Source organism: Microcaecilia unicolor, chromosome 9 (assembly GCF_901765095.1).
Source record: "Microcaecilia unicolor chromosome 9, aMicUni1.1, whole genome shotgun sequence".
In the NCBI taxonomy this organism is placed as follows: domain Eukaryota; kingdom Metazoa; phylum Chordata; class Amphibia; order Gymnophiona; family Siphonopidae; genus Microcaecilia; species Microcaecilia unicolor.
In genome coordinates, this window is record NC_044039.1 from 104,479,014 (window position 1) to 104,491,636 (window position 12,623).

General features: G+C 40.0%; 1 protein-coding gene across 2 annotated transcripts in view; it reads left to right on the top strand.

Moving 5' to 3' along the window:
- The first annotated feature begins 1,666 nt into the window (after window positions 1-1,666).
- Window positions 1,667-12,623, top strand: part of SCFD1 (sec1 family domain containing 1) — a 304,030-nt gene continuing 293,073 nt past the window's right edge. For both annotated transcript variants that reach the window (XM_030214680.1, XM_030214681.1), the window contains exons 1-2: window positions 1,667-1,760; window positions 6,525-6,595. In XM_030214680.1, the coding sequence (XP_030070540.1) occupies window positions 1,730-1,760; window positions 6,525-6,595 (102 nt within the window). In that variant the 5' untranslated portion in view covers window positions 1,667-1,729. The remainder of the gene's footprint in view (window positions 1,761-6,524; window positions 6,596-12,623) is intronic.

Below are 12,623 nucleotides of genomic sequence, written 5' to 3' on the forward strand. Positions count from 1 at the left end.
AAAATTAAATTTTGGATGTGCTCTGTAGAAGTTGTTGTTTACTTTTGCAATGTGATGGATGCCTGTTCTGGTGTGTGCATGTGATAATCTTTGAATAACTATACTAATGGCTATGGATTTCTGAACATGCGGTATCATTAAAGGACAAATTTTAAAATGCCCAGTTGGGTATATGTGCTAATCTCAACTTTGTTAAATGTTTCAGACATATCCATCTATTTGTTCCCATGATATAATTGAATTCTATTATTCTGCCTCACTGTATTTTCAAATGTAAGCCACATTGAACCCGACTTTGCTTGGGATAATGTGTGATATAAATGTAAAAAACCAAAATCCTTTATCCTCCACCTTGTAAGACACTGCCTACCTGCTGGATAGTGATGGCACAAGGAAAGCAAGTTTGGTCCAGTGCAGACTAACTCAAAATAACCTGTTCCTTAGCTGGGCCCTAGTATTACCATATTGAAAATGCAACCATACCATGCCTCTGTGGATATGCTCCAGTAATAAGTTAAAAGATTAATCGGATTTCTTGAAAAGATTACATAAACTTAGGATGCATGACACAAACATACACTTATTTATTCAATATCACAATTCTTCATGTACAGCCATAAAACAACCTTTTAGGCTGGATAGTATTCACATCACAATGAGCTCCTTTTATTATCGACCAGATAGAGATAAGAGTTTTCAGTTTTGGCACAGTGTAAGTTATCACAATTACAAAATATAAGAAAACCAATGGGCTGCATTTAGGGGCTTATGGCCCATTAATGTTTAAACAAAAGAGATCTGCGTGAAACACAGTATTTATTTTTATTTTGACTTATAAAACCACTTGCCCATGCAACATGTTCAAAACATAATAATCCACTTGTGTATCTAAAAGGTAAACTTCTACAAAACAGATGAAGATATGATTCCATATGCCCCAATGAAAGAAGAGTTTAATTCTACTTCCATTTAATTTAAATATATTCCATCATCTTTATAACACCAGGCTTCCCAAGGCAGATTACAACAGTTAAGATGAACTCATCAGGAAACAGGATGTCTTCACTGAAATTTGCCCATCTGTATTGTATAATACAGTGTATTTATTTAGTTTTTAGTGTAGAAATATTAGCACAAAATACAGAGTTAATAATCGCTGTTTCTACTTGCTATAATAATTTTTAAAGCTGTTTAGTGATATTCAATTGATATTTCATGATATTTATATCTACATATGGGAAGCGTCAAATAAGTTTAAAATCTGTCCAATAAGTAAAATAAAAAAATATTTTGTCCTCCACCGTTTAAGGCACTGCCTATCCAATTGAAACAGCTTTAGACTTGTTACAGATGAACCAACAATAAAGAATGACAACGTGGATAAAGCAGCTCACAGTTTTGCTTGCTTTGTTTTGAGTGTACTAGAGATGACGGCTGCGCAGGGGAGTGGAAACAGAGATTAACTAAATTGACTTCCTCGCTTACAGTGGACTAGATAGGCTCACTGCCACTACTGTCTATTAAACCTGGCTCCTGGGTATCATCGACCTAGGCGCAGGGCATAGACGTGTTGACAGTAAAAGAGAGGCTTGGAACGCATTGTCGGTCAGTCGTCACAGCCAATAGCAAATTTCATATCAAAGTGTAGCTTCCGGATTTAGAGGTGCTGCCACGTCATTCGTTGCTACGTCAGCAGCAGGCAGCCTGAGCGAATGGCTAGAGCGGAAAGATGGCGGCTTCTATTCGAGAGAAACAAACAGGTGAGGAGTATGTACCTGGACCCCTATTTTCCATCTCTCTGAGGTCCACAGAGGTGGACTATTTCTAGGTTGACCTGTAGTGAGCCTGACGCAAAACATTTGGAGAGAATTGTGGCATTCCGTCACCAGAACCCTGTGGCTTTCTCTGCAAATGGGGTCTCCAGGAGGTCCCTTCCCTGGTCGCACAGCACTTCCCGTATGCCCCTGCTTCTCCAGTCACAGGATAGTGAACAATAATCTTCGGACACTTACTGGAACAAGTCTTGCTGACTGTCCGGGCCTGTGTTTGCAGGAGCTATTAAAATAGTCTGGAGTACTGGGACCTGCAATGCTGCAGTCAAGCTGCATGGGTTACCCTGAGGGTGATTTATTAATGATCTCTCGGATGCTGCTGCCGAGCAAGCTGTGAATGGCGTTGTTCGCTGGGATATGGACAAGGAGCATGATTCAAGTTCACAAAAAGTAATTACCTGCAGGGCACAGCTTAAGGCAAACCACCTTAGCTGCTGCTTTGCTAAGTAAAGACACAGCTGTGTTTTTATTTAGAGGTTGCAAGGTAGGGGGCGATATGGGTTGGGGGGAGAATGGAAACTTGAGCATTCCATCTTCTCCATGAAATACGGGGATTCTGATTAAGTGGGATCGAGGGTGTAAAGAGTGCAGACTCAGAGATTGGGTAGTTGCAAGGCAGGACCTTCAATGATAGTTTGCATTGACAGCCACCTGCTTTTCAGCCTCAGGGGGAGGGACCATGCTTTGGCTATTTTTCTATGGGGCTGTGCAGTCTGTACCCCAGACTTCAGTAGATTCAGACCTTTAATTGCATAAATAGCAAATCTTGCTGTTAGCATTCATTTCAAGTAGATTTATCAGGTGTTCTCTGTCAGTGTCATTGAGAGGGACTTGTTTAGATACACCAAAAACCTGAGAGGAGCTCACAATTGTATGCAGTACTTCCATGGTTTGTTAAACCTGGATTTGTCAAGGAGACAGTATAGTCTACCTGGTTGATTTGATTTAGGGACAAGTAGAGACCCTAAATCCTGAGGTATTAAATCTCTAAGTGTTGTACTGCAAGGGTGTGCCAAAGAGTCATGGCCCTTACCATATTACCCCTTTGGCGGGCATTGAAGGAGGCACAAATGTTATCAGTCTCTTTTTACCTTCAGGTTTTATAGATATTGGCTGGATTTATTTCTGTAGTTTCAGGTGGCTAATGTGGGAACTTGGAAGCTTTCTGCTGCTTCTTAATTAAGACATTTTAACTTTCCTGGATATTCGTTGTTATGGTCCACAGTGCTAGGATAATTCTTGCCCATAGCAGCTTCTTGGGCTATTAGAGGTAAACTTCCAAATTCCATAAATGGTTCGTATTGGGTGTGCATTTGTGCGCCCGGTTAGAATAAGGTCAGTTACATGCGTAATATAATTAGCTAATTGACACTAAATTGACATTTAATTGGTAGATAAGTACCAGTAATGGGCCTTAAGCACTAATTGATACTAATTAGCAGAGTACCATCAGCAGTTGTGCATGTAACTGACTTATGCCCCTGTTCTGTAAACTGAGCACCTAACTTTTCTCTTGTACATCACCAAAGGGGACATGGCCAAGGGAGGGTCATGAGCTCTCACAGAATTTAGGTGCAGAGTTATAAAATACTTCCATTTCCGTGTCTGACAGTAATTAGGCACACACATTTACACCAGCCTTTGGCAGGTGTAAATTCTACTATTTATCATTTCTAAAGCGCTCCTAGACGTACGCAGCGCTGTACACTTGAACATGAAGAGACAGTCCCTGCTCGACAGAGCTTACAATCTAATTAGGACAGACAGAACAAACAAGAGATAAGGGAATATTAAAGTGAAGATGATAAAATAAGGGTTCTGAACAAAGTGAATAAGAGTTAGGAGTTAAAAGCAGCATCAAAAAGGTGGGCTTTTAGCTTAGATTTGAAGACGGCCAGAGATGGAGCTTGACGTACCGGCTCAGGAAGTCTATTCCAGGCATATGGTGCAGCAAGATAAAAGGAACGGAGTCTGGAGTTAGCAGTGGAGGAGAAGGGTGCAGATAAGAGAGATTTACCCAGTGAACAGAGTTCCCAGGGAGGAATGGAGAGGTACTGAGGAGCTGCAGAGTGAATGCACTTATAGGTCAATAAGAGGAGTTTGAACTGTATGCGGAAACGGATAGGAAGCCCGTGAAGTGACTTGAGGAGAGGGCTAATATGAGCATAACGACACTGGCGGAATATTAGTCATGCAGCAGAATTTTGAACAGATTGAAGAGGAGAGAGATGGCTAAGTGGGAGACCTGTGAGAAGCAAGTTGCAATAGTCTAAGTGAGAGGTGATAAGAGTGTGGATGAGGGTTCTGGTCGTGTGCTCAGAAAGGAAAGGGCAAATTTTGGTGATATTATAGAGAAAGAAACAACAGGTTTTAACAATCTGCTGAATATATGCAGAGAGCGAGAGGAGTCGAAGATGACCCCAAGGTTACGAGCTGATGAGACAGGAAGGATGAGAGTGTTATCCACAGAAATAGAGAATGGGGGAGGAGGAGAGGTTGGTTTAGGGGGAAAGATGAGAAGCTCAGTCTTGGTCATGTTTAGTTTCATATGGAGCTGAGACATCCAAGCAGCAATGTCAGACAAGGCAGGCTGACACTTTGGCCTGGATTCCTGTTGAGATTTCTGGTGTGGAGAGGTAGATCTGGGAGTCATCAGCGTAAAGATGATACTGAAAACCATGGAATGAGATCAGAGTACCAAGGGAAGAAGTATAGATGGAGAAAAGAAGAGTTTGGCACAAAAGTTGCTTAAGCTGGTATTCTGTAAAAACTGTTCCATGCAGAACTGTGTTTATAGAATTCGCACTTGGTGCGCAGCTTCCCAGTGCCTAACTTTGGGTGCCATTTACTGAATCTACTCCAAAGTGCTTAGTCCTGTGGATTGAGGGTTCAGGTATCCAAGAGTCCCTCATTGAACTATATTTCTACTCTGGCAAATACTGAACTTTAATTGCTATTGTTTGAAGCTCGATTGAAGGCTAGAATATTGTTGAAATCTCCCAGCCTGCTTTCAGCATATCAGGGTAGTAGTGTGCCTGTTCAGAACAAGATTTGTTGTTATGGAATGACTGATTTTTACTCATCCATTTTGAATCCAGTGTTCATATATTTTTATTTTCCTGCTGTCTTTTTGAGATGAATAATTTACCTAGAAATTTTACCAGAAATTATATTGATGATGATTGAGCTACGATTTCCAGAATTTTAAACAGTTGATAGTATGTCAAGTTCAGTATCCAACTGCAGTAGTATTGGGAATAGACTGATATTCAAATGACTTCTTGACCCTGCTAAAAAGATTAGAAGGACACACTACCTCTGGAATATTCTCTCTAGTTATCATATGGTTCAGCCTGATCTCATTTACCCGTTCCTTGCTATTATATAAACAGTGATTCATGACTTTCAGGATGTGCAGGTATAGGGGTAATCTGCATCACAGAAACACAGTTGATACCCCTACAATATATGCGTTATGTTCCCCAGGTTATAAGATGTTGGACAATTTCATATTATAAAAAAAGGAGGAGGCATAATGGTATTGCAGATTTCCATGACTGGATCATTAGAGATCCTGGGGTTAGAGCTGTTAGATTTTACAGTGAACCAAGATTCTCGATATTATCCTAGTGGCTTTGTCCTACTTCACAGAGCCCTGGCTCATAGGAAAATGTTTGTGACAGCTTAAGTTGCCCATTTTGCAAACTGCCACAGATCATAAAAGGATAGTTGTTTTAAGCAACTGGAGTCTACATCCAGAAGGTAGTCTAATCCTGAAGAGAATTTTTTTTGCTAACCTTTGTATAACATTAACTTGACTTCCATTTGTTAAAAGATTCCCTCTTATACGAGAGATACGCGACTCACATGATTAATATCCTAAGTAAAATTAAAGGTTTACGAGATTTACAATTAGTTACATTCGATGTAGATTTATTCTACACGAATATCCCACAACAAGAGATACTATTTCACAAAGGGATTTTTTTTTTTAAGAATACCCGCAGAATTCCAAATAGAAGTAGCAACTCTGGCACTTACTAAGAACTTGTGCAATAAGATTACCTATCTATAGAACAACAGTACCCAAACTAGGCCTATGACCCCATAGCCAATTAGACATTTAAGGTATGCACAATAACTATGTATATTAATTGTATATGTATATCCAACTTCTCCTTCCTTCCTCTAGAATGCCCTCCCCAGATATATCCGATCAATCTGACTACCTACCCTTCCGGAAAGCACTAAAAACCCATTTATTCAAGCAAGCTTATCCAAATGACCCAGACTAATCTTATGAACCCATCTACCTAACACATACCCATTTGATAATGACATTGTCCCAGACTATATCTCCCACCTTACTCCCCTCTCCATTGCCTATCTCCACCTACTCATCTCTTCTATTTCTGGTACCTACTCATCTCTTCTATTATTCTGGTATACTTAACTTTTACCCTCTCTAACAATATTCTGTATTCCTATTACTATGTAAGCCGCATTGAGCCTGCTTTGAGTGGGAAAGCGCGGGATACAAATGTAATAAATAAATGTAACAAGTCTGGATATTAATTTATTTTCAATACATGCATATTTATAGTGGGTATTCTGAAAGTAGGGTTGGCTGTGAGGTCAGTTGGATAGATATACAACTTGCAATGATATATATATATTAAATATATTTTTCAGTTGCATTGAAGCGTATGCTGAATTTCAATGTGCCTCCAGTTAAAACTGGCACAGGAGAACCAGTATGGAAGGTAAGAGGATTAATAATATTGCTAATTTTAAGAGATACTTTTAAATCATGAGCACATGATGGAAATATTAACTATTTTTATTGAGGTCTTAGTGTTATGACAATTTTCATAACATTTAATTGTCCTAAATAAAAGAAAAGCAAACATGAAAACAATAACCTAGAAGCATAGGTTTTGCTTGAATGATATATGTAACTATTTAATTGGATCCAGTCTCACTATGAGTGGATTAGACTCCCATGTTTTAGAAGTAGTTAAAATAATTACTAGGGGGAGACCAGACCTCTTTGGAAAGAGGAGGCAGAGGAGCAGGTGCTGTATTTGAGAACCAATTTGTGTTCTAAGATGTATTATTTTGTCTCTGAAGTATTTAGCTAACTCATCTTCAGTTGGTATAGCGAAAAAGTATTAATTAGAAAAGAAAATTAAATATTTTGTCTGGTAAATATGTTCTACTATTTTAAATAGAATCTAAAGAAATGCAGATAATTAGAATTCCTGTGGAGAACGAATAGTAAAATTGATATCAAACTGTTACGGCATTCAACCTGTAACACTTACAAAAATAAAAAACAGTTACTGTCTGTAGAAAAGCCTACTACTGTACTCTGGTAGGCAAGCATCATACCAGGAATTAAGATGGTTAAAGGATTTAAATCATCTAATGAGAAAGGCAGTTCTACATAAGATGTTTATAATAGCCTGATTCCAGTTTTTCAACATAGCATCAGAATCAGATGGACTGTTATCTAAAGATGACATGATAGAAGACTGGAAGTTATTGATATCAAATTTTCCTCTTGAAAAAAAACTTTTTCAAGGTGGTTACTGTCAAGATATAAGGGCTTGTCATCTAAGTGTACATCAAAAACATAGATCAGACCAAATAAGGGGTTTCCATCTAATTTCTGTAGAGAATAATTTTAAATGAGAAACCACGGAATAAGCTAAAACATCAGAATGTTGAGCCTTCATATGAGTACTTTGAGGTGCTAAGGAGCTAAAACCCAAAGAATCCAAAAATAAAAACCAAAGAAAACAACAAAATTATTTTACGTTAGGTCAGAACAGTTTTCCAAATAAGTACATAAGTGTTGCCATACTGGGAAAGACCAAAGGTCCATCGAGCCCAGCATCCTGTTTTCAACAGTGGCCAATCCAGGTCACAAATACCCGGCAAGATCCCAAAAATGTACAAAACATTTTATACTGCTTAACCCAGAAATAGTGGATTTTCCCCAAGTCCATTTAATAACGGTCTATGGACTTTTCCTTTAGGAAGCCGTCCAAACCTTTTTTTAAACTCCGCTAAGCTAACCGCCTTTACCACATTCTCTGGCAACGAATTCCAGAGTTTAATTACACATTGAGTGAAGAAAAATTTTCTCTGATTCGTTTTAAATTTACTAAATTGTAGCTTCATCTCAGGCCCCCTAGTCCTAGTATTTTTGGAAAGCGTGAACAGACTCTAAACATCTACCCGTCCAACTCCACTCATTTTATAGACCTCTATCATATCTCCCCTCAGCTGCCTTTTCTCCAAGCTGAAGAGCCCTAGCCGCTTTAGCCTTTCCTCATAGGTGAAGTCGTCCCTTCCCCTTTATCATTTTCGTCGCCCTTCTCTGTACCTTTTCTAATTCCACTATATCTTTTTTGAGATGCGGCGACTAGAATTAAACACAGTATTCGAGGTGCGGTCACACCATGGAGCGATACAAAGGCATTATAACATCCTCATTTTTGTTTTCCATTCCTTTCCTAATAATGCCTAACCATTCTATTTGCTTTCTTAGCCGCAGCAGCACACTGAGCAGAAGGTTTCAACATATCATCAATGACGACACCTAGATCCCTTTCTTGGTCCGTGACTCCTAATGTGGAACCTTGCATGACATAGCTATAATTCGGGTTCCTCTTTCCCACATACATCACTTTGCACTTGCTCACATCAAACGTCATCTGCCATTTAGACGCCCAGTCTCCCAGTCTCGTAAGGTCCTCCTGTAATTTTTCACAATCCTCCCGCAATGTAATGACTTTGAATAACTTTGTGTCATCAGCAAATTTAATTACCTCATTAGTTACTCTCATCTCTAGGTCATTTATAAATATGTTAAAAAGCAGCGGTCCCAGTACAGACCCCTGGGGAACCCCACTAACTACCCTTCTCCATTGAGAATACTGACCATTTAACCCTATTTAACCATTTCTATCTTTTAACCAGTTTTTAATCCACAATAGAACACTACCTCCTATCCCATGACTCTCCAATTTCCTCTGGAGTCTTTCATGAGGTACTTTGTCAAACGCCTTCTGAAAATCCAGATACACAATATCAACCGGCTCCCCTTTATCCACATGTTTTGTTCACCCCTTCAAAGAAATGTAGTAGATTGGTGAGGCAAGATTTTCCTTCACTAAAACCATGTTGACTTTGTCTCATTAGTCCATGCTTTTGAATATGCTCTGTAATTTTGTTCTTAATAATAGTCTCTACCATTTTTCCTGGCACAGACATCAGACTCACCGGTCTATAATTTCCCGTATCTCCTCTGGAACCTTTAAAAAAAATTCGGCGTTACATTGGCCACCTTCCAGTCTTCCGGTACCACACTTGATTTTAAGGATAAATGACATATTTCTAACAATAGCTCCGCAAGCTCATTTTTCAGTTCTATCAGTACTCTGGGATGAATGCCATCCGGTCCAAGAGATTTGCTTCTCTTCAATTTGTAGAACTTCCCCATTACATCCTTCAGGTTTACAGAGAATTCATTAAGTTTCTCCGACTCGTCAGCTTCGAATACCATTTCTGGCACCGGTATCCCATCCAAATCTTCCTCGGTGAAGACCGAAGCAAAGAATTCATTTAATCTCTCCGCTATGGCTTTGTCTTCCCTGATCGCCCCTTTTACTCCTCGGTCATCTAGCGGTCCAACTGATTCTTTTGCTGGCTTCCTAATTTTAATATACCTAAAAAGATTTTTACTATGTGTTTTTGCCTCCAACGCAATCTTATTTTCGAAGTCCCTCTTAGCTTTCCTTATCAGCGCTTTGCATTTGACTTGACATTCCTTATGCCGTTTCTTATTATTTTCAGTCGGTTCCGTCTTCCATTTTCTGAAGGATGTTCTTTTAGCTCTAATAGCTTCCTTCACCTCACTATTTAACCATGCCAGCTGTCGTTTGGTTTTCCGTCCTCCTTTTTTAATACACGGAATATATTTGGCCTGAGCTTCCAGGATGGTGTTTTTGAATAGCATACACGCCTGATGTAAATTTTTGATCCTCGTAGTCGCTCCTCTAAGTTTTCTTTTCACCGTTCTTCTCATTTTATCATAGTCTCCTTTTTTAAAGTTAAACGCTAACGTATTTGATTTCCTATGTATACTTCAAAGCTAATATCAAATCCGATCATATTATGATCACTGTTATCAAGCTGCCCCAGCACCATTACCTCCCGCACCAGATCATGCGCTCCACTAAGGACTAGGTCTAGAATTTTTCCTTCTCTCGTCTGTTCCTGTACCAGCTGCTCCATAAAGCTGTCCTTGATTTCATCAAGGAATTTTACCTCCCTAGCGTGTCCCGATGTTACATTTTACCCAGTCAATATCGGGGTAATTGAAATCACCCATTATTATTGTGTTGCCCAGTTTGTTTGCGTCCCTAATGTCCTTTAACATTTCTGCATCCGTCTGTTCATCCTGACCAGGTGGACAGTAGTACACTCCTATCATTATCCTTTTCCCCTTTACACATGAAATTTCAATCCACAGTGATTCGAAGAAGTGTTTTGTTTCCTGCAGAATTTTCAATCTGTTTGATTCAAGGCTTTCGTTAATATACAGTGCTTACCCCTCCACCAATTCGATCCACCCTATCACTATGATATAATTTGTACCCCAGTATGACAGTGTCCCACTGGTTAGCCTCCTTCCACCAGGTCTCAGAGATGCCTATTGTATCTAAATTTTCATTTAGTGCAATATATTCTAACTCTCCCATCTTATTTCTTAGGCTCCTGGTATTCGCATATAGACATTTCAAACTGTGTTTGTTGCTCCTATTTACATCATGTTTAGTACTTGACAGTACTAATTTTGCAATCTTTTGTCTGATTTTTATTTTTATTTAGGGACACCTGATCTACTACGGTCTCTTTTGCAACCTCACTATCAGGATACCCTATCTTCCCTGTTTTGGTAATATCTTTGAAAGATACCTTATCCAGAACCATGCGCTTTTGGACGACTGTCGGCCTTCCCCCCCATTTCTAGTTTAAAAGCTGCTCTATCTCCTTTTTAAATGCCGATGCCAGCAGCCTGGTCCCACCCTGGTTAAGGTGGAGCCCATCCTTTCGGAATAGGCTCCCCCTTCCCTAGAATGTTGCCCAGTTCCTAACAAATCTAAAACCCTCCTCCCTGCACTTCGTCTCATCCACGCATTGAGACTCCGGAGCTCTGCCTGTCTCTTGGGCCCTGCGCGTGAAACAGGTAGCATTTCAGAAAATGCTACCCTAGATGATCTGGATTTGCGCTTTCTACCTAAGAGCCTAAATTTGGCTTCCAGAACCTCTCTCCCACATTTTCCTATGTCATTGGTACCCACATGTACCAAGACAGCCGACTCCTCCCCAGCACTATCTAAAATCCTATCTAGGTGACAGATGAGGTCCTCCACCTTCGCATCAGGCAGGCAAGTCACCAGGCGATCCTCGCGTCCACCAGCCACCCAGCTATCTATATGCCTAATGATTGAATCACCAACTACAACAGCTGTCCTAACCTTTCCCTCCCAGGCAGCACTTGGAGACATATCCTCAGTGCGAGAGGATAGTACATTCCCTGGTGGGCAGGTCCTGGCTACAGGAGTACTTCCTACTTCACCAGGGTGATGCTCTCCTTCTAGGAGACCTCCCTCCTCCAAGGAAGCACAAGGGCTACCAGACTGGAGGTGGGACTTCTCTACAACATCCCTGTAGGTCTCTTCTGTGTACCTCTCTGTCTTCCTCAGCTCCACCAAGTCTGCTACTCTAGCCTCAAGAGAACGGACATGTTCTCTGAGAGCTAGGAGCTCTTTGCATCGGGCACACACATATGACATCTCACCAACTGGGAGATAATCATACATGTGACACTCAATGCAAAGGACTGGATAGCACCCCTCTCGCTGCTGGACTGCTGACTCCATCTTAGTGTTTTTGAGTTTTTCAATAATTTAAAACTTGCTACAGTATTAAGGATATTAGCCTAATATAGGGAGCGCATTACATTCAAGATCTGCACGATTGTGCACAAAATCATTCACTCAGACGCCCCAACCTACATGCTAAACCTTGTAGACTTACCTCCAAGAAACGCCACAAGATCATCCCGCAAATTTCTCGACCTGCACTTCCCTAGTTGTAAAGGACTAAAGTACAAGCAGATGCATGCGACCACATTCTCGTTTTTAGGCACACAAATGTGGAATGCACTGCCTATAGGCCTGAGAACAATCGGCGAAACAACTATCTTTTGCAAATCTCTGAAGACATATCTCTTCAGCAAGGCATACAATGAGTACTAATAGCCACATAATTCACCTGACAATCCAGTCAATTAAGATAACTCATCTATTATAGCTACCTTAATCACTCCTCTCCTTCTTCTTCCTACCCTTATCTAACCTCTGCACAATATTAAATGTATATGTCACCTTGCAATGACAATGTTAACAAAACTATGTAAGCCACATTGAGCCTGCAAATAGGTGGGATAATGTGGGATACAAATGCAATAAATAAAATAATAAATAGTATATTGTATGATTTAGTTAGTATTTCCTTCTTAGATGGTAATGAAATGTATTTAAAACTCTGTAAGAGCACTCCTTGCTTGTTACCCTAATTACAATAACTGACTATAAATGACGAGTTGTCCTAGGGGTGGGAAAACTAGACTAGATCCTGCAGTGCCTGTTAGATTCTATCTGTTAATGCTGTGGTACAAAGTTTTTAAAACTAAGTGGAAAAGACTATGGAGAT